The sequence below is a fragment of the Hippopotamus amphibius genome, chromosome 7 (assembly GCF_030028045.1).
Source record: "Hippopotamus amphibius kiboko isolate mHipAmp2 chromosome 7, mHipAmp2.hap2, whole genome shotgun sequence".
Lineage (NCBI taxonomy): Eukaryota > Metazoa > Chordata > Mammalia > Artiodactyla > Hippopotamidae > Hippopotamus > Hippopotamus amphibius.
Window position 1 is genome coordinate 129834622 of NC_080192.1, and position 22683 is coordinate 129857304.

General features: G+C 37.3%; 1 protein-coding gene across 9 annotated transcripts in view; it reads right to left on the reverse strand.

Annotated features, from left to right (window-relative positions):
- Positions 1 to 385: 385 nt before the first annotated feature.
- NCOA1 (nuclear receptor coactivator 1) overlaps positions 386 to 22683 on the reverse strand; it is a 262341-nt gene continuing 240043 nt past the window's right edge. For 5 of the 9 annotated variants that reach the window (XM_057740990.1, XM_057740987.1, XM_057740988.1 and 2 more), the window contains 4 exons: positions 17283 to 17457; positions 11614 to 11797; positions 6615 to 6704; positions 411 to 2776 (listed from right to left, as the gene is read on the reverse strand). In XM_057740990.1, the coding sequence (XP_057596973.1) occupies positions 2606 to 2776; positions 6615 to 6704; positions 11614 to 11797; positions 17283 to 17457 (620 nt within the window). In that variant the 3' untranslated portion in view covers positions 411 to 2605. Of the gene's footprint in view, positions 2777 to 2861; positions 2919 to 6614; positions 6705 to 11613; positions 11798 to 17282; positions 17458 to 22683 lie in introns of all 9 variants that reach the window. The other 4 variants (XM_057740993.1, XM_057740994.1, XM_057740985.1 and 1 more) reach the window with 4 other exon arrangements.

The following is a 22683-nucleotide window of genomic DNA, read 5'->3' on the forward strand; positions in this document are numbered from 1 at the left end:
TAAAATGCATTGCCAAGAAGAAGCCTCAAGTGAGATTCAACATCTGTATAATCTGTATAATAATAAATAGATGTTATCTTGTGGCTAAGAAGTGCTGCCTGGTCCAGATCTCCTGGGTCAAGAAACAGCAGGACCAGAGTAGTTAATCATTAGACAAGCGGCCAGAGTTAGAATTTCCTCACAGCCTACTATCACAACTTCAATGGGACCTTCTCAAATTTCAATGGGCTGGTTCTTATTAGGGTGACTTTGAGGAGCTCTGGCTTCAAGGATCCTTTCTTTTATTATCCTTTAATTATTGTTAGTCATCTTGGGTTTTGACAATTCCTGCAGGATGTAGGTTTCATTTCTTCCCTGTAAAAGAAGAGGCAACCCATCTATTCAGTAGCTGGAAAAGCGAATTTCCTGTGGAATGACAGGAATTACATAGAAGCAAGCAATTTTATTTTCCTCAAATGTAGCAATAATTTTAATCTGTACATACATAAAACAAACAGTGCAATTATAAAACCTTGAAGGTGACATGCATACTTTAAGGTGCAGTTGGGATGGGGGAGGATGTTAGCATCTCCAATTTTCCTTACCACTTTTTTTTTTAAAGTTCCTTATGCAAAAGCACTGAGTCAGGAAACTTCATCTGGAATGCTGAAGTTAAAGGTGAACTTCCTGAAGTCTGCACATCTAAATATCACAAACAAAACAGAAATGACCTCCTAGAACAGTTTGGGAGGGACTAGAGTAATATGGCTGGGCTTTCAAGCTGGGAATGAATGAAATCAGGGATGCATTTTTCTGAAAAACTAAAAGAGAGAATGTTTGTAACTGAGTGTCCTGTTTCTGTTTCATAGTTGCTACCCACTTGAGCCCTTCCACCAATGTTTTTATTCGGTATAGGTTCTGAATAGATGCTGTTCAATGGAGTTACTTGTAACTAGGGGTGGTGAGATGCAGAAAGGAGGACCTGGGAAAATGGCTTCTTCCTTGATGTCTGAGTCCATGCTCCTCTTCCACTGTGAGTTCTTATGGCCTTTTCTCTGCCATGGAAGCAGAGGTAGCTGGTGCACAATGTCAGATGCTGTCATCATTCACAGGCCCAAGGGTGCAGTAAAGGCGAGTGATGGGGGTCTACCTTTGCTTCTTCCACAATACCTTTCTCAAACTTTCCTGGCCTTTCAGTGGAACTTCTAGGACTAGAAAGTCAGTTCTCTGGGTCCTTGACTTAGAGGCCAGGATGAGACAAGACGTGGCAGAGTGACAAGACACAGGGAAAATATGGTACCAGTTAGCCTCAGAGCAGGATAGAGAGATTTATATTTGCACTGATGAAAATTCAAATTCCCAAAGTCAATCTAAAAAAAAAAAAATGAAGATTTTCTCTGAGTATTAATTTTTCTCTGTACAAGTAGCCTGTGCACTTCTGGTGATAATTCCTTGCACTGCTCTCAAGTTAGATGATCCCAGGGACACTCTAGGACAGTATGCTCTAGCTCATCTGGAACAGCTCTTTCTGGCAGTGGCATTTTGATTTGAAACCCAAAGTAAATCCATACATGGCATCACAGTTATTAAAATAATGAAATATTACTAGCCAAATGTAACTGCAATTCAATCAATGTTATATTTCACACACAGAAATTTAGAAAAATCAAGAGTATGATAATAAAACCATAAAATTAAACAGAAGGAAATCAATTTCTACAAGAAATCAAATATATTTACAGTGAGATTTAAAGGGAAAAATAAGCTACTTGAAACATAAATTTAATTTTTTTTTAAATAACTTTAGCTACCTCAGCTGTTAATACAATAAAAGCAGAAAGAACAGGCTGCCTTTTTTCCAGATTTAATCAGAAAATTGTATCTACAAGAATTGACATAACTCGCTTCTTGTCCTTCACCCATCTCATCAAAAATTATTGCATTTTCCCCCAAACTGTATTTTTTGGATTCCTCTGTGAATATACTCATTTTGTCCTCGTTCCAGGAGGCATCTTGGTTTAAATCCATCTTTAAAAAAAGAAGAAGGGGTACATATGTGGAGGCAAAATATTCTCTTGAAGCCAACAGATATAGAGTTGCTAGAAGAAGCTGATTGTACACACAAGCTGCCTGGTTGGGAAGGGGAGGGCTGTTGATTTAGAGACGTGTGGCAGCCTGTGGTGGACAGGCACAGGCCAAGCCCCACCGGGCCCTTCTTCCTTGGCAGGGTCGGGACTGAGCCAGCAGAGGTGGAGCTTCATCTTCCCCGTGGAACTTGTCGTTTTGGTTCTCCTCCAAAAGCCTTCATCCAGATAAGAAGCCAATGACTGATTACAAAAATAAGAATAATTAAATTTGGCTCAAGAGAGAGATTGTCCAACTGTTCTGCCTTGTTATTTTTTCAATATCCAAGGCCTTTACAAAGAAAGAAACAAAAACATCTCTCAATCTCCCAACAAAAGTGAACTTTTTTTTTCTTTTTTTCTTTTCTTTTTTTTTTTTTGCTCCAAATGCTACGACCTGAAGAATGGCTGCAGATTGAGATATCAAAAATCTCAGAAAAATATATAATATATTTGTATATCTCTGTGTCTAATATTTAAATTTCACATTCCTTTAAAAGTGGTTATTCAGTCAGTAGCTGCTGAAGGAGGCTCTTCTGCTGGGCCTGGGGGGTCTGTGGTCCTGCCGTGGGTTTTTGAGCTCCCAGTGGACCAGGCTGGTTCAGGTAAGGGTCCCCGCCTACCAGATTCACTGTACACTGGACGTCAGCAAACACCTGAACCTGTTGCACCTGCTGGAACACAAATAAAAGATGTGTTTAGACAGAAGGGTCTGCCCCCCCGGCTTATGAGTGGGTACTACTTGAAGTGGAAACTCACTAGAGCATTCCTCTAGTCTGTAGTCACCACAGAGAAGAACTCTTCTGTCTTCTTGTCCTACAAAAAGAAAATCGCTGCACTCATTTTGCTCAGGGCTCTGGAAAGTTCACACTTTAAAAGTAAAATCAAAATTGGAAATGGTCAAACCTCCTACAGGGTTGCCATCAATACTGAAAATGAGCATCACTGCTAATATTGCCAAGATTGGGAAAAGCCCAGTTTCAGTCTGGGTATCCAGTGGTGGGTTTAAAAAATAGGTATATTATTTGGAAAGCTAGTTATAAAAGCATTCTATGGATGACTTTAGTAGGATAAAAAAATCTTTATGATGTTAGAAAATTAAGGGCTTTAACCCAGTATTAGCAAAATAAAAACCACCACAGCTCAGTAATAGGACATCAGTATTACTAAAATTAATGTCCAGAAGATTTGTGTAGTGTCTAAAAATACTATTACATAGCTCCTTCACATATTGCCTTCAGAATTACAGCAGAATGTTAGTAGAACAATTTTATATTTAACTTATTTTTCCTGATGGACAATCCATTTAAACAACAGCTAAAAATAACAGTAAACAACTAGCTGAGAGCAGTGTGAATTTTCCCTTTAACTACTTCCAGTACTAATACATGTATTCCTTTAAAAAGCCTAAGGTTATATAGTTTTAACATTTTCTAACAGGAAAACAAAGCCAGAAAGTTAGTCTTTACCAATCAGCCTTATTGAAAAGTCATTTGTAGAACTGATTAGGCCAGTATCACACCTGTGAATGTTCCAGACCAAGAATGGAGATGCGTTCTAAGGCATCAAAGTGCATCTACCTAAGTATCTCAGCATTTGGCAAACTTATGCCTCATGTTTAATAGGTTCATGAAGTATTTTAGATTAGTGACAGATTTTTCTTTTGGTCATTCATCACTAAATTCATGCCAATTACACTCAGCGTTTCTGAAAACTTTTCTATCCTAATTGAATAAAAGTTGTTTTCTATCAACCTTAACTGGCCAGTTGTGAAATGTCCCAACCATCCAATTTCTCCACAAGTCTAACCCCTGGTGTTTTCTCCTCACGACGTACCTACACCTCCACTCTGCTCTCTCAGATAAGGCAGACAGTTCCTGAGCTGAGCTTTTTTAGTGTCTGATGAATTAAACCTCTATTTAGATTTTTCTCTCTTCACCTTCTCTCTCATCCTCCTCTTTCCCCCAGTTTCCCAAATTTTGCTCCTTGTCCCCATCGGCTCCCATTTGTTCTCTTCTTCTTTTGGGCTCTTCCTCATGTACATAACATACACCATCTCTCTCTCTCTCTGAGTCTGTCCTCTAGCTGCCTCTGTGCCCTACACCCATCTTTGCTCTCTCTGACTTACTCCTACTCTTTTCCTTCTAGAGTTCCAACCCTGGTGTTTCTCTCGCTCTATGTCAACAATCCTCCTGCCAGCCTTCTTCCTCCTTCTCTATTCTCTGTGTTCTTTTCCTGTTCTCTCCTCTTCCCTATCCCAGCTCTCCAAATGCAGCTAGCCCTCTACCCTCCCCTACTCCTTCTCTCCTTGTTCTTTTCCTTCTCCTTTTCTGTACATCTCTGTATTTTTATCTAACTCACTCCCCAGCTTCTGTCTGGCAAATACAAAAACATTAGAGCAAACAGGGATTTCATGATGGGCTGCTACAGATAGAAGATTCTGCCACTGAAATTTAACGTAAGCACAAACTGCAGTGCATTTAGGCAATGACTGATTTTTTTAAAAATCAACATAAAATTTCATGTTTATGTATTTCAACATATGAAATGGGGCAGAGCATAAGGTGTTTGTGACCCAAGACACTTGAACATTTTTTTGATAAAGCCATGATAAAACAAACTAGAGAGAAAATTCTGCTTCTTTAAAAAGAATGTTTATTTAAAAAGATAATCTATTCTGAACTTTAAAAATTGAAAAGATTAAACTGAACTCCAAAAAGTACACATTTCAGCCTTTTTGAATTAATACTTAAAAACATGGTGACTTAGACCAGACCTCAAAGGACTTCTGATATTACTATACCTTCACAGACAGGCAAAGCAACACGAAAACAAAGCTTATGATTTGCCAGGTGAGAAGAGTGATGTGACAGCTGAGTCCCAAACTCTTGATTTTCCAGCATAGTTTTCACTTCAATTAAAGTACTGTCCTAGGACTCAGGAACTTTAAACCTTAGTTGTTCTGTCTTAAGTAATTTGTTGAGCTACCCAGCGTATGTTTCTGAAAGTATGAGACTTTTAAAAACTTCTAGTGAATGAATACTTCATTTCCCCCAGCACAAAACCCTCTCTTCACCCTCACAGGACTCAGATCCTATTTCCTGATGCTCCAACTAGGAACACAGTTTCCTAATTGGCTTTTCTCTTTCTGAGCTGGCTGCCCAGTGCTCCTCCTTTTCCCTTTCCCCTCAAGATGAAGCCTAAAATGGCACTTTTAGCACTGTTCCCATTTAGGGATGATGCTTCGTTTGTAGGACTGAATCCAAATTCCTTAGAGTTTAGCATTCAAGGCCCCTGGAAATTTGCCCCAATCTATTTTACCAATTTTAATTCCTATAAATCCTTATTATAAACCCTTTATGTTCAGTGGATTTGGTTTCCTGGAACTATGCTGATATTACTGTTTCCCTGTCTCTGTGGCCCTCTAACTTCCAATTCCCTGCACTTCCAAGCTCACCGCCCCCTCCCTCAGCCTTCAAAAGCCACAATACCTTTCTCCTTCACTTGCCTTGCTAAGTGTCCTTCAAGGCCCAGTTCAGCCCTATCTCCTACATAAATGCTCTTCTGACGACCTCAGCAACTTCTCCTTTCTTTTAATGCTTATGGCTCTTGTTACTTATAATAAATTTGAGTTTGCCTTCTTTGATTATGTAATAATTTATGTGCATATATCTGATCTCTTGACAGGCCCTAAGTGCCACAGCAGAAAAAAGCATAAACTTTGGTGTTAGAAAGACCTCGGTTTGAACCTCAGCTCTGCCACTTTCTAGTTTGTGAACTGTATGTGTAGTTAAACCTGTGTAGCTTCAGGTTCTGTTTCTTCATCTGTGAAAAAAAAGGAAAACTAACTCCCTCATAAGATTACAGTGATGTTTACATGAGATAAAGCATATAGTGTCTAACACAGTGCCTGGCAAATCAAAAGCATTCCACAAATGAAGCTTCCTTTCCTCACTTCTCCCCACAGTTCACCTGGAGAGCAAACATGTCTCATGTTTCTTTGTATCTCCATCTTTGCATAAAGCCTGTATTTTTTTTTAAAAATCTTAATTTATGTTAATATAGGAAAGTGGCCACCATTGCTATTTGTATTGTTTTGAAACAAACTTCTAAAAAGAGGCAGAGTACACAGCAGGCATTCTGTTTGGTCTGAATTTGATGAGCTCTTTTGATTACACATGAGCTTTAGCACTGTGTTTATTTACAAGTAACAATTAATGGTCACCATTTGTGATCCTTTATCCTGCAAAAACACTGGATTAAACTTTCTGAAAGCTTACCTCATTTAACCCTCTCATAATCCTAAAACCAGGTATCTTAGTTCAGTTGATTATACAGCAGCTCAGGAAAGTTCCCTAATGTGTCGAGGATGACACAGCTAAGAAGGGCAGAGCCAGGACTCACACCCAGGTTTGACTCTCAAGGTCAGCCTCTTAACCACAATGCTATACAAAGTTTCCTGGTTATCTAGAGTAAATTTGGCAGCTCTGGGCTTAGAATTTTCTTACTGACCTGGGTTCCATCTGCTTCTGTTTTGAGAAGATCAGTGGATGAGAGCTGGTTGCAGTAGAGGCCTGTGTGTCTCAGTGCTGGATCATTTATCTATTAAAGATAAGTACAAGACCAAATTACAAGCCAGCTGTTTAAGTTGAAGACCAAATTCCTCAATGAAAAACAATCTCACTGACAGAAAAGTAACAGAAGGAGAGCAGATATAACAAGCTTAGCAATTTACTGTGTTGTTAGAAGTCAAGACAGTGGTTCCCTTTGCAGGAGTACAGAGATATGCAAGGGAGTGTGGGGAGAACCTCTGGGCTGCTGCTGGTAATGCTCTGTTTCTTGATCTAGATGATTGTTATAAAGGTATGTTCAGTTTGTGAAAATTCATCCGGTTGTGTACTTTTCTGTATATTCTTACAGATGATACTTCAGTAAAAACTTAACCCAACACTCACAAAAGTTAATTAGCAAGACTTCCACTTCCAGTCAAGATTCAGTAACAGGGATCAGATTTATTCTCTGCCTGAATCAACTAAAAAATTGGACAAAATGTATGAAACGAACACACTCAAGACCTTGGACAAAGGCAATGAAGGAAAGTTGCCCCTAAGGGTTGGGAAACAATTGAGGTGAGTCCTACCACTACCCCAGCCTACTGCCTAGAGAGAATTTCCAGGCTTCAGTGTGAGGACACGGAACCAGACAGCTCCTATCAGTCTTCCTGAACTGAGAAGATACAGCTAGAATTCACAGGGCAGAATATCAGGAGAGAACAACACAAAGAGTAGCAGCTTAGTATTGATCAGTTAGCTACTGGATGTTAGAGAACTAACCAAAGCAGAGGAAATATTCACCTGTAAAGATTTACATGGAATAATTCCCAAAGATCACACAGAGCTGGGAATAGGTTCCAATCCCACCAGCCAGAGTGGAAAACATCATAATTCAGGTAGTGTTAATTTAATAGGTATGCAAAGTAGCAGACTCTGATCTAAATCATACCAATATTTTCTTAGGTCAGTCTCCCAAGGCAATAGAAATAAAAGCAAAAATAAACAAATGGGAGCTAACCAAACTTACAAGCTTTTACACTGCTATAGCAAAGGAAACCAAAAACAAAACAAAAAGACAACCTACGGACTGGAAGAAAATATTTGCAAAAGATGCGACTGACAAGGGTTTAATTTCCAAAATATAAAAACAGCTCATACAATTCAATAACAAACAACCCAATCGAAAAATGGGTAGAAGATATAAATAAACATTTCTCCAAAGAAGACATACAGATGGCCAAAAGGCATATGAAAAGATACTCATCATCACTAATTATTAGAGAAATGCAAATCAAAACTATGATTTGTAATGAGGTACCACTTCACACCAGTCAGAATGGCCATCATTAAAAAATCTATAAATAATACATGCTGGAGAAGGTATGGAGAAGGGGGAACCCTCTTACACTGCTGGTGGGAATGTAAATTGGTGCAGCCACTATGGAGAACAGTATGCAGGTTCCTCGAAAACTAAAACTAGAGGTGCCATATGATCCAGAAATCCCACTCCTGGGCATATATCCAGACAAAACTATAATTCAAAAAGATACATTGACCCCTGTGTTCACAGCACCACTATTTATAATAGCCAAGACATGGAAACAACCTAAATGTCCATTTAGGTTGGACATTTATATATATATATATACATATGGACATATATATATATATATATATATGAATATTACTCAGCCATTAAAAAGAATGAAATAATGCCATTTGCAGCAACATGGATGGATTTAGAGATTATCATACTAAAGCAAAGTAAGTCAGAAAGAGAAAGACAAATATCACATGATACCACTTATATGTAGAATCTAAAATATGACACAAATGAGCATATCTATGAAACAGAACCATTTTCACAGACATAGAGAACAGACTCACAGACAAAGAGAACAGTCTTGTGGTTGCCAACGGGGTGAGGGGGTAGGGCAAGGAAGGATTGGGAGTTTGGGATTAGCAGATGCAAGTTACTATATATAGGATGGATAAACAATAAGGTCCTACCATATAGCACAGGGAAAATATTAAACATCCTGTGATAAACCATAATGGAGAGGAATATTAAAAAAGGGCGTATACATAATGTATAACTGAATCACTTAGCTGTACAGCAGAAATTAACACAACGTTGAAACCAATGATGCTTCAATAAAATTTTTAAAAAATAAAATAAAAAAACCAAAGTAGCAGAAAAATATGATACATAATTAAGTGAAAAATCAGTCAACTGAAACCAATCCCAAAATGATGCAGATGCTAGAAATGACAAGCAAATATATTAAGACAGTTATTATAATAACTGTTCTCCATATATTCAAGAAGACAGAGGAAAGACTGAACATGTTAGAGATATGGAAGATACAAAAAGGGTCCAAAGTGAATTTCTAAAGAGGAACAGCAACAGCAATGTCTGAGATAAAAAATACAGTAGATAAAATGATCAGATATCGCAAAAGAAAAGAAAAGTCAATCTGAAGCTATAGCAATAAAAACTATCCAAAATGAAACACACAGAGGAAAAAAAAGACTGACCTCATACCCCTTAAAAACCTCCAAACCCAGAAAATCAGTGAGCTGTGGGATAACTCAAATGGCCTACAATATGTGTAATTAGAGTCCCTGAAGGAGAGGAGGGGGTTGGTGACAGAAAAAATATCTGAAGAAATAATGGCCAATATTTTTCCAAATTTGATACAAATTATACACCCGTGAATCAAGAATCTTACTGAACCCCAAGCACAAGAACCATGAAGAAAATCACACTAAGGCATATCATAATCAAATTGCCTAAAACCAGTGATAAAGAGAGTAAACTCTGAAGCAGCCAGAGAGGGAAAAAAATCAATGTGCAGAGGTACAAAGATAAAATGACAGCAGATATCGCATCAGAAACACAGTGGAGCAATGTCTTTAAAGAAGTGAAAGCTGAAACTACCAACCTAGAATTCAGGGAAAAGAACTTTCAAAGATGATGGTTTGAAGACACACAAAAGCTGAAAGAATTCATCACCAGAAGACCTGCACTATAAAAAATGTTAAATGAAGACCTTCAGGCAGAAGGAAAATGATACCAGACAGAAATTTGGAGCTAAACCAAGGAATCAAGAGCAATGGAAATAACTATGTGGGAAATATAAAAACTATTTAAATTTTTAAAAATATAATTGACTGTTTAAAGTAAAAAAAGTAAAGTAAAAAAGTACTAACAACATACTGTGGGGTATGTAACATATGTAGATGTGATACATATGTACAACAACAGCACAGGAAGGGAGAAATGGAAATTAACCATTGTGAGATTTTTATATTTATTTGAGGTGATATAACAGCATTTGAAGGTAGATGGCAGCAAAGATGTATACTATAAAGTCTAAAGCAACCACTAAAACAACAAAACAAGAATTATTTATAGCTAATAAACCAACAAAGGAGATAGAATGAATTAAAATATTCAATAAAACCAAAAAGGCAAGATGGGACAAAGAGAAAATAAACAAGATGAGAGATTTAAATCTTCAGCAGCAATATCAATAATCACGTTAAATGTAAATGGCCTAGCCACTCCAATTAAAAGGCAGAGATTGTCAAACTGAATAAAATAAGCAAGACCCAACTATATAAGAAATACAGTTTAAATGTAATATTCTTTTTACCTAATTCATTATATTTTTTATTATTCTGTCTTAATATACTGGAAACAGTGAATAATTCTAATAACTGAGATACAACAAGATAACAACAAGGACAAGAAACAATCCTATTTAGTTCTTTCGTTTTGCTATAAAGTATCACTAAGTTGTTGGTATTTTCCCTGCTAAATTTGTTAGGCTAATACCTGGGGAATGGAGATTAAAAAAAAATTCATGTCAAAAAGGAATTCTATAAAAAGGTGATCAGTGTTTACATCTTTTTAAGACTTGCTATAAATTATGGCTATATGGTCATAGCCAAGTCACCATAGTCTACTTTGTGGTTGCTGATAGAATATTAACTACAGGGAGTTACCCAAAGGTCTTCTTAAATATCACTTTGAATTTAGTCATTCTTTCCTTAAAAATCTTTAGGAGGCTCCAAAATAAACTAAACATTTAAATGGCCTGCAACACCTCCTCAAAAGCTTACCACATAAATTCTGTTCTAAACATAATATAAACATCCCCTTAACGTCCATGAGGCTTTTCAATGTATATTCCTGCCTGGGTCATGCTATGCTAACCAGTCTTGAATATTCTTTTCTATTTCTTCCTTTAGGCAAATTTTCCATGAAGACTTTCCTAATCAGACCTATTTTCTTTTAAATCCTCCGTGGTTAATTGTATATACCCCTAACCTGACAGAAATATATGTATGGTCCTATGGGGTCCAACTCTCACGCTGCTGTTCTGTCCTATTACTCAACTAATCCTTCGTTCATGTTGTGCCTCCCCAACTTGTTAATATTATCACCCATAAAGCTATCTTTGTATATAGTTAGTACTGAGTTTGTTGAATTAAAAGGGAGAAATGAAGAAAATATGTTCAGAATATAAAGGGGTAAGTTCCAAGTCAATGTATTATATGTATCACTTTATAATAAATCTAAAACACTAAAATCTCATGAGACTAAAATCTTATAAGGTCTGTCAAGATTTCCATTGTATATCTTTTTTTTAAATTTTTTTTTTATTTTTTTATTTTTTTTTAAGCCAGTCAAATTCAGCAGTGGGGGGGTTGTATACCAACTTTAGTGACACTAACGTTAATAAGTTCTGGTAACCCACTACCATCGGACCAGCCTCCATTGTATATCTTAATAAACAGTAATTATCAAAAGATAGTGAGAAAGAAAAAGAAGTGTGGTTATTTTTGACAAGTAACTGAACATTCCTGATTTCCTTGGAACAATGAATCGTGGTGTGGTGTGATGTAGAGCAGTATGTGTGTACAGCAAGTGTGCCAGTTGTGCCACTTACCTGCTCAGGGCACACAGTGTTCATTCCTGGCATCTGCAAAGAGCTCATCTGCATCTGGCCCATCACTGGGTTCATGTTCTGAACATTTGTGTTTCCACCTGCCATGGACACGGTGATGCTCATATTGTTGTACACTCCTGGCTGTGCAGGTGTGGGCTGATTCTGTACAGCTTGACTGAACACACTGTTAACTCAAAAACAATCTCAATTACATCCACTGATCATGAACATGGGGATACCATGACTGGACCCTTTGCTAAATTATTAGATAGAATTCCAAAGAAAATATTTTATATTCTTAAGTTATATGTAAGACTTTATCTTATTACAATATATAAGAACTAAGTATCATTCAGATGCACTTTGAACTCTGCCCAAGGGGTGTAATAACTAAAAAGACCTCATTTTAAGTTATAATTATCTGGCCTAGTATCAGAGTTGTTAAACTTCAATTATCTGAATAACTAAGTAAGGAAATTTTCCACCTAAGTAACTGAAGTTTACCCATTTAATCATCAAAACCATTCTAAAATTTATTATACTATTTTATCTTCTTAAACAGAGAATATCCTATTTCAGCAAAGTACCTGGCATATACATCAATCTTCAATAAATGTTCACTGCATAAACTAACAAAGGAATGAATGTTTCAAAGGTAGTATTCTTATACTGTGATTGCTTGTATATCCTCTTAGACTTAACACTTGAGGGAAGTGATGATATTTTATTCCATTTATTCCTTGTCTCAAGTAATAAATAACATACAGTAACAGGCACTCAGTAAATATCTGATGAATGAATGAATTGTGGACATGGGTTATTACTCAGTGCTGTCAACTGATGAGTTCAGACTGCTTTTTATTGATAGATTTTACTGTATTCTATAACAATGTTTTTTGAAGTGTAGTCCAGAGACCATCTGTAAGCGAATCCCTGGTATTCACTGAAAATTGAGACTCTCAGGCCTTACCCCAGGCTTAGTAAATCATATTTTCTGGGGGTGGGTATGGAAAGCTGCATTTCTAACTACTTATGCACATTAAAATTTGAGAGCCTTTATTCAGTGTCCTACCGCTTGCTGTCACTTCTCAAGGTTTCAGCTTCTGGCCACTTTCATTATGCTATAAACTAAGAGGAAAGCAAGAAGTATATGACCAGATATTTTTATTTGGAAAATGTAACATTTTTGAAGATTTCAAAGGTCTTCTCATGCCTGAAGATAGCTTCATGTCTTTTCTAGGAAGTAAAATGCAAGGGCAATTATGGTTTTCAGAGGGCTTGTTTTACAGACTTCCTTCTTCATCGCCAAGGTCTGGACTGTGGTTACACCAAGGAACTCAAATGTTAAACCAGTTTCTGTTAGTAGGCAGAACAGTATGGAATAAACTCCAAGTAAATACAATTTGAAACTTTACATCTGAACCCCCGGCCCCCCCGTCCAAATTCTAAGTGACAGAGATATACACATCTAAAGGAAAATAATATGAATTGTATCTTTGGTAAGTTACAAAAAACCCATCAAATGTTTTATGATTATCTATCAATTTTTAAACAACAAGCTTCTGGTAAAATTCCACCTATTTTAATGCTAATTCTGAAGAATCCGATTTCAAAAATTATTTACCCCATCAATGGCTTATCTATTCCTTGCTAGTGCTTGGGGGGTAAGCAGGATTCACTGACATTTATAGCTTCTAGTAAATTAAGGTAATCATACTGAAATTAACAGGCTGAGAAACAGCCTATTCATCATGTCTGAAGAAAAGCAGCAAATTTTTCCCAAGTAACTATAAAACACAAATGTTTGAAGAAACTAATATGCCTAGGAAATGGTCAGTAATGCATCTGTGGACCATTAATGTCTGTACAGTGTGTATGCTTGTCAGACAGTGTCCCCACAGCTAAAGGTGAGAAAAAAACCATTAGTCTACTGCCCACTTTCTAATAAGAACATTTCTGCCTTAGACAGTGCTCATTTGTCAACTGATACATAAATCACCACTGTGGAGGCGCAGGGCTATGTAAGTTAATGCATGCAGAAGCTTCGATGACTGTGATGATGTCATACTTAGTGAAAAAAAGTTTAGGATGTAATTTCTTTTCAAATTTATATTTGGGACTGTATATTAGCTTAAGTTCTTTCAAACTACTCCTGGCAATAGTTCCATTTTAGTTTCTTCCGTCATGGGAAGAAGACCAAACTCTTCTGCAGCATCAGTCACTGTTTCGGGTCCTGAAATGGACTGTGGGGTTCACTGGCACCTTAGGCCCAATGCATGAAGGACCCCTTCCTCACACTTCCCTGGACCCCTCCCTTACCCGCTTTTCTGATTGGCCTCATGGCAGTTATCACAGTTTCCTTACACTACCATCAGGTGTTTGGTAGCCCCTAAATTGTGGGGGGAAAAGAAAAAGATGACAACTTCGGCCTAAAGTAGGTTCCATAGATATTATAGATATTAACAAGCAGGAGTTGTTCCTGGTCAAATAAGTCTGAGAAACAAAGTGATAAACCACAGGCATCTGCCTTTAAAGCGCTAATAAGTCCTGGGATTCTCCTCTGTGACTAGAGTTACACAGAAACACTGCCCAGTTCCTGGACAAATAAGTTTGTTTAACCCTTTATTTTTCTTGCCACCAAAGAGACAATGAAAAAGAATCACATTACATTGTCTCTGAACTCTACCGCATCATTCTGCTTAATGAGTCTTTGTTTCATGTTTTATTTCTCTCCGACCTACTCCTGTCACTAACCACACTCTAGGTAAGTTGACAATGGGAGCTGTTTTCCCCAGTTCCTTGTGGTGTCTTGCACTGTGCAAAAGAGACAGTGAGTGATAACAAACTATATGCTGCCTGTGTTGACTAATAAGCTTTTATACATGAACCAAATAAGCAAATATGAATGTTTGATAACTATTTTCTTTCTCAAATGATTTGGGAAAGTCAAAGTTCACAGAAACTGCTAACAAAAACTCAAGTCCATATTTGAATCTGAATCCAAAAAATTACTTAGGTAGGAATAGGGATCTTTGCACTCATTTGTTCAACAGATGTATATTAAGTGCTTACTTGTTCTAAAGGATGGACATATACAAGTAAACAAAACAAAGTCCTTGCTTTTCTGAGGCTTATATTCTAGTTAGAGGAGATAGACCACAAATAGACTAACACACAGTATGTCTGATGTTAAGCATGATAAAGAGAAATAAAGAAGGGAAAGAAGGGACTAATGGGTAGGAAATGGTATTTAGAAATGATGGTCAGGGAAGTTTAATACAGCAACATTCAATATCTATGTCTAATACGGCAACATTTTTTTTTAATAAATTTATTTATTTTATTGGTTGTGTTGGGTCTTTTTTTGCTGTGCATGGGCTTTCTTCAGTTGCAGTGAGTGGGGGCTACTCTTCGTTGTGGTGCGTGGGCTCCTCATTGCCGTGGCTTCTCTTGTTGCAGAGCACGGGCTCTAGATGCATGGGCTTCAGTAGTTGCAGCACATGGGCTCAATAGTTGTGGCTCACGGGCTTAGTTGCTCCGTGGCATGTGGGATTTTCCTGGAGCAGGGATCGAACCCATGTCCCCTGCATTGGCAGGCGGATTCTTAACCATTGCGCCACCTAGGAAGCCCTACGGGGACATTTTTAAGAAGAGACTTGAAGTATGAAAGAGAAAACCATGAGGCTACTGAGAGAACATTCCAGCAGAGGGATTTAAAAATTCAAAGACCCTGAGTTTGCAATGTACTTGGAACATTTGAGGAACAGAAGAATAAACAGAAGCCAGTACAGCAGAATGAGTGATGAGAATAGCAGATGAGGTGAGAGAGGTATCCAGGAGCAAAATTATGTAGGGCATCAAAGGCCCTATATTGTATTTTGAATAAGTTGGAGTGTTTTGAGTAAAGGACTGATATCTTGCCTCATGTTTTAAAAGCATCACTCTGGCTACCATGTGGAGACTAAATTGCAGTGGATCAAGGGTGGAAGCAGGAAGACAGGAGGCCACTGCAGTGGTCCAGGAAAAGGATGATGCTGGCTTGCACTAAAGTGCACAAGTGGGACAGGTAAGGAGTGAGAGCTGCTAAGAAGTTGATGTGATTTGCTGATGGATGTTTGATGTGGGATGTGAGAGAAAGAGAAAAGGTTTTCTTCTGAATAACTAGAAGAACGGAGTTGTTTACTGAGATGTCAGAAAAAGAACGAGACAAGCAGTTTTGGGGAAGAATATCACTTTAGTTATTGTCATGTTAACTTTGAGATGCCTAGTAGACTTCTAAGTGGAGATGTCAATTAGGTTGTGGTATATACAGCACGGTGTTCAAGGGAGAAGTCTGGGCTAGAGACTTAAATTTAGGAGTCATAAGCATTTATATCAGGCATTTATATCAGTAAGAATGATATAACCAAGGGAGCAAGCTGATATGGGGGAAAGGTACTAGATCTCTCAGGTCCTAAAATGGAGGTGAGGGAGATAAGGAAGACCCAGCCTAGGACACTGAGAGTTAGGAGCAGAGTCATCTTTCTCAAGAGACAAAGTTGTTCCAGAAACCAAATGAAGAAAGAGCTTCAAGAAAGAGTAAGTGCTCAATTAGGTCAAATGCTATCAATGCTCATTGCATTTGGCATTGTAAAGGACATCAAGGACCTTGATAAGAATACTTCTGATGGGATGGTAGGGATGAAAGCCTGACAGATTCAATAAGGAATGGAAGGAGAGGGAGGAATTTAACTGTCAAGCGGAGCAGATCTGTCAGCATGACTGTTTTTTTTTTTTCTCAAGGTACATTCCTATGCTTAGGTGTAGGTATGGAGCAAGAGTTTATTAGGATTTCATTAGGGAATATTTTACTAGGCCCAAGTGCAACAGAGGGAGAGGTGGGCAAGGGAGCTGAGAGTGCCTGCAAGGGAGCAACTACAAAGATGGACCAGAGAGTCTAAAGTGAATTTAGGAAGCTGGGATTAGAACACAGTAGGAGACTAAGTTCTTGCACATCACATAGACTGTTCCATTTCTACCTAGTTTACACCAGTCCTCATTGAGAGCTACACAGTTCTCTAACAGGAAGATTTCCTCTCTTACCTTTCAGTGAACTTTAAGAGAATATGGTCTTAAGTTTTCAACTTTAACTACCTTACTTATTATATTGTCAGATCAAATGGCTTCCCTGTCATTAGAACCAAGACACAACCAAATTAAAACCCTTATAAAGCTCAAGTGATGTGTGAAAAGTTCAGCAGCCACGATTTGGGGGGGGGGGGAAATGACTTTAGTAAGATAATTCTAAGTAAAATGGGTAAAATAAGGCCACTGAAAATCTAGAGATTCAAAAAGCTAGGTAAGGTAGAATGACCTTAGAAGACTTAAAATCTTTGTTGTTGCTATGAAATCCTTCAAACATACTGAGAAGAGTGAAACCCATGTGCTCACTATTCGGCTCCACTGAATTCTAACATTTTGCCATTTTTGCTTTAGATTTTTAAGATTTTTAAATGTTTTTATAAAGAATGATTTTTTAAAAAGTACTCTTGCTGATAACATAAAATTCAGTTCCTTGAATCTGCAAATGGATAGTAGCTAATAATCTTCTATTTGGCTTGTAAAGGCATATCTGTTCTCATGTGCTGCAGAGCATCAGGGATGCTCATATATAAAATCTGCCCCCTTACTTGTTGTTTCCCATTGCTCCTTGCTGCCAGGCCTTCATGTTTGGTGACTGGTAGCCAGAAGCGGGCGGAGTCTGCTGGAGTAGAGAGCTCTGAGGAGGAGGGATTGGCATCGGCACCATGGAGCTCCCAGGGCTTAGAGATGGAGCGAAGTTGGCCTCACCTTGGGGAACCATTCCTACAAGTTGACACAAATTAATTTATGTGAATATACTATACATCTATTAACCCTATAAAAGAAAAAATAAGCCCCAGAAGGATCTGTCATAGTATAGTTAGAAACAGCCTATTCAACAGAGTGGGGGAAAAATTTCAGTTCCTTAAAAACACAACAGGAAATTTCAGTATAAACAGATAGATAAATAAACATATAAAAGAGATTTGGAAGAACGTTTCCATTCACTAAGATATTGATTTGGGTACCACGATTACGTATGATTTTCTTTTCTGTTCTTTTCTGACTACATGAAGTTTTAAGTGTAAAAAACAAATATGAGCACACATGACAGATTACTTGTGTAATAAAAATAAGTTGAAAAGGATACACAATGACAGATATTCACTAAACTTGTGATAAACATTTCATGACGTATGTAAGTCAAATCATTATCCTGTATATCTTTAACTCATACAGTGCTATCTGTCATTTATATCTCAATAGAACTGGAAGAAAAAAATGAGTGTCAAGGGTATGTAATGTACAGCAGAGTGACTATAGTTAATAATACCGTATTGCATATTTGAAAGTAGCTAGGAGAGTGGATCTTGAAGGTTCTCATGATGAGAAAAAAAAATTTGTAACTACGTACAGTAATGGATGTTAATTGGACTTATTGTGGTGATCATTTTACAATATATACAAACACCGTATCATTGTTATACAGCTGAAACTAATATAATGTTATATCAATTATACATCAATAAAAACAATTTAAAAAAGCTTAAATAAAAATAAGTTGAAGAAGGAAAAAGGTAAAAAAGACCCATGCATGAAATGAAAAGTGAGAAAGTTTTGTCAGTCACTCCTCCTCAGTTGTCTTTACCGGCAATGCTACCCTTCCCTGTCTTTTTTTTAAGCTTTACTGAGATGTAATCTATACCGCATCAAATTCACCCACTGAACTGCACAAGTCAATGATTTTTAGTAAATTTACAGAGCTGTGCAACCATCACCACAATCTAGTTTAGACATTTCATTATATCTCAAATTCCCTTGTGCCTGTTTTGCAGTCAATTCCCACTCCGACCTCTAACCTCAGGCAACCACTGATGTGCTTTCTGACCCTCCAGATTCATCTTTTATTGGAAACTTCATATAAATGTAATCATGTGAGGTCTTTTCTGTCTGGTGTCTTTCACTCAGCATAATGTTCAACCATTCTATAGCACTGATCAGTAGTTTGTTCCTTTTTATTCAGGATCGTGCTTCTTAGCAGCCATTGATATAACTGTGTTGAAAATCAACTGACCTTAAAAGTAAGGGTTTATATCTGGACTTTTTATACTGTTGCAGTGATCTGTATGTCTGTTCTTATACTGATACTATACTGCCTTGATTGTTTTGAAACTGGTGGTTAACAAACTTTATTCTTAATTTGCGAAATTGTCTTGGCTACTCTAGGTCTTTTGTATTTCCATATAAATTTTAGGAGAAGCTTGTCAACTTCTCCCAAAAGCATGTTGATATTAAGATACGGATTGTGTAATTACAAGATCAACCTAGAGTAAATTACTATCTTTTCAGTCTTTCTCTCTGATTTCATTTTGCATAGTTTCCACTGTTACATCTTCAAGTTCACTATCTTTTATGTCTAATCTGCTGCTTATCCCAGCCAGTATATTTTTCATCTCAGACACCTGTAGTTCTTATCTCCAGAAGTTTCCTTTTGGTTTTATTTATATCTTTCATACCTTTAGTTAACACATTCAAACTTTCCTCTAGCTTCTTGAACATACAGAATAAATGTATAATTTATAACCGTGTTAATTCTATCACCTGTGTAATTTCTGGGTTGGTTTTGATGACTGATTTTTCTTCTTGTTATTGGTTTTATTGTCCTTTATCTTTGCATGCCTGATAATTAAAAAAAAATTAGATTCCAGGACTTTTGAATTTTACCTTGTTAGGTGCTAGATTTAAAAAATTCCTTTAAACTTAAAGGGACCAGAGAAGAAGCTCATCAAGATTAGGAGATGACCACCCGGATTAAGGGAGTGCAAGCCCTGCTCACACCCTAATCCCGTCAGAAACCCCACCTCTGAACCACTATAAAACCCCTCAAATCCTCTGGGGTTGGGACACATAGTTTTTCAATGCAGAAGCCCAGTATGTTCTCCTTTGCCTGGCAAAGCAATGAAGCTATCCTTTTCTACTTCACACCTCCACCCCCAAAATAGGTAAATAAATAAAATTAAAAAAAATTTTAAATTTCTTTAAATTAAAATTCTCAACATTTGTCTGGATTGTGGATAAGTTACATGATAACAGTTTTAATTCTTTTTTGTCTTGTACCTAAAAAGACAAGAGCAGGGTTTAGTCTGGTGCTTATTCTGCCCTGCTACTGAGGCACAAACATTTCTGAGTATTCTACTTGACACCTATGAATTTTGAGGTTTTCTATTCTGGCTGGTGGGAAGAGGAACTGGCCCTGTGTGAACTCTGAAGATGCTCCCTCAGTCCTTTTCAGGTGGTTTTCCCCGGCCTTGTTTTGTGTATACACACACACTGATCAGTTCTCAACTGAAGACCTGAGCAGGACCCTCTGTACATCCCCGTGGTTCTCTTTGTGTGGCACTCTTCTCTCTGGTACTTTGCCCTAAAACCTCTAGCTGCCTTGGCTTTCCCAGACTCCAAACACCACTGCCTCAACTATAGGAAACTACTGACTCCTGCCTGATTCCCTCTTCCTGCAGCACAGTCTGGACAATTTCTACAACTATTGTTCAATTTTTTGTTTGTTTCAGATGAAAGAATAAATCTTGTACCTGTTACTCCATTTTGAGCAAAAGTGGAAGAAGTCCATAACAATTTAAAAGAGTAAAAATGGGCTTCTTTTTATGTTTTCTGTTATGCCAGCACTTTGCATTTTTTCTTTTTTTCCTGACAAAATACATTTCACAGTTAAATAACTATTGAGGTAGAGGTAGAGAAAGTTATAAAGATGCGGAAAAAAATATCATAATGTGATTACCCATAATTTAGTATAATTCCTTCAAATCTTCCTCTATGAAATCTTGCGTAACTTTGTGGCCTGCTTCTTTCCCTTATCAATATATCGTAAGTTATGTTTCTATGCCCTTAATGTCTCCTTGTAAACACAACTGTAGATGCCTGTATATTTTGTGTTCTGTTATCATTAATACAATGGCTTTTTGTTTGTTGGTTGGTTAATCTGGCCAGATATGTAGGTAAAGAATTCACTTTTTTTACAGGCTACAATTTTTTAAAATATTTTAAATTTTCTGTGAAAGTTAAGCCAACTGTAGACTTCCTATATTTTTTTTCTTTCACTAAATGTTTAGCTACTTGTTTTCTTGGTAAAACTTATATAAATAAAGCTACATATTTTTCCCCTTGCTGCTTCCTCCATACGTAATTTAATCTCTGGTAAATAATTTTGACTTAGAATATATGGAGAAGTTATATTTTTCACTTATGACTCTAGTGGGTGGGTTTCCTCCCCAACATCTTCATTTTTATATTGGCTGTCTCTGCAGTAATTCTACATTTTAAATTTTAACTATTTTGGTTATGATCTTTAAGAAAATATTTATCTGTTACTAATGCATTTTAATCTTATTTATGATAAAATAATTTCTTTCAGGAAAAATATATATGTGGGGGGGGAGATACTTATCACATTCTAGCTACTATTCTATGGGGTCAAAGTTAAACAATAAATAAGACTGCAAGTACATCAGCATACTTTCTGACATTTTCTTCTGGCCTCATTTCACATTCTAACTGCCCATATCTTCCTTATCAGATGACCTAGTTTTAGTAGAAAGAACCAGTCTGTGAATAATGAATTTGGAGGAGTAGAGTTCTGGTCCCAGTTCTGCCACTACACTGGACCCTAGACTCCTTGGACCAGACAATCTTGTTCCTTCAAGTTTAAAAAGTCTACAATTCTATCTTTGATTACATTAATTCTCCCTGCTGGACCATAAATAGCACCACAGCTATCTGGCAGCAGCAACTAGAATTAGGATTCATTCTTCCATTAAAAGATTCATTGAGCACCTACTCTCCCCACCATACTACTGTGCTAAGCACTTGAGAAACAAAGATTTAAAAGGTCACACTTGGCTCACTCAAGGAACTTGCTGTTTAAAAAGAAAGGCAGCTGATGAACAAGTCGCTATAAGACAGGGTGGTGAGTGCTTATGACTGGGAGTGTCAGGGAGGGCTTCCCAGAGGAGACACCTCTGAGGGGAGGGAGGAATCGGAATGAGACAGGTGAGAGAAGGACATTTTAGACAGAGGATACAGGATACACAAAAGACTAGAAGTAAAAGAGAGCAAGGTATGTATTCTTTCTTGGAAATTGAAAGGTTTGTTAAGTTGGAACATTGAGACATGGAGGGAAGGGGGAGTGGAGTTGATGAGTCTAGCTCTGGACAAGTTTGGGTGCTGGTAGAAAATTCAAGTATGTCTCTCACATGAGCTTAGAGATCTGGTTTAGATATAGAGAAGAAAGTCAACAGCATGAAGAAGTCACAGGACTACATGAGATCACTCAGGAGTGGTGAGCGGGGTAGCTTGTTTACTGTAGTTCACAGAAGAGGGAGCTCTGGACTGGTTCCAAGGAATTCATGAAATAGGTACAAAAGAGTTGTTTTTAATTTCCCTCATATTTGAGTATTACCATAGTATAAAGTAAATTTTAAATGTCTACTTCTGTTCTTGTGTACTCATCATCATAGCATGATAGTCTAGGAAAATTTTGTTTTCAGAAATTAAAGAAAGCATACTCTGCCATTATTATCACCAACATGTTCCTTCATTTACTTTTGGCCTATGTTAAGTTGAAAGACGCCAAAGCAAAGGACTAAAGCGAAGCTAATTTATTCATCCTTTGGTTTTACTATCATTAATTAACACAGGGATCAGTACACTTTTTCTGCAAAAGGGCCACATAGTAAATGTTTTCAGTTTTGCAGGCCATGACATTTCTATAACAACTACTTAACTCTACTGTGTGATGCCAGCTACAGACTACATGTAAACTAATGAGGATGGATGTGTTCCAATAAAACTTTATTTATACAAACACGTGGTGGTGTTTTTTTTTTGGAGAAGGCTTAATTTGAAAAGGTTGGAATTTCTCCAGAACTTGAATTTGTACCAATACAAAAACCTGATCTTGCAGCTTTCTACCAGGTTGCTGATCATGTTCGTGCA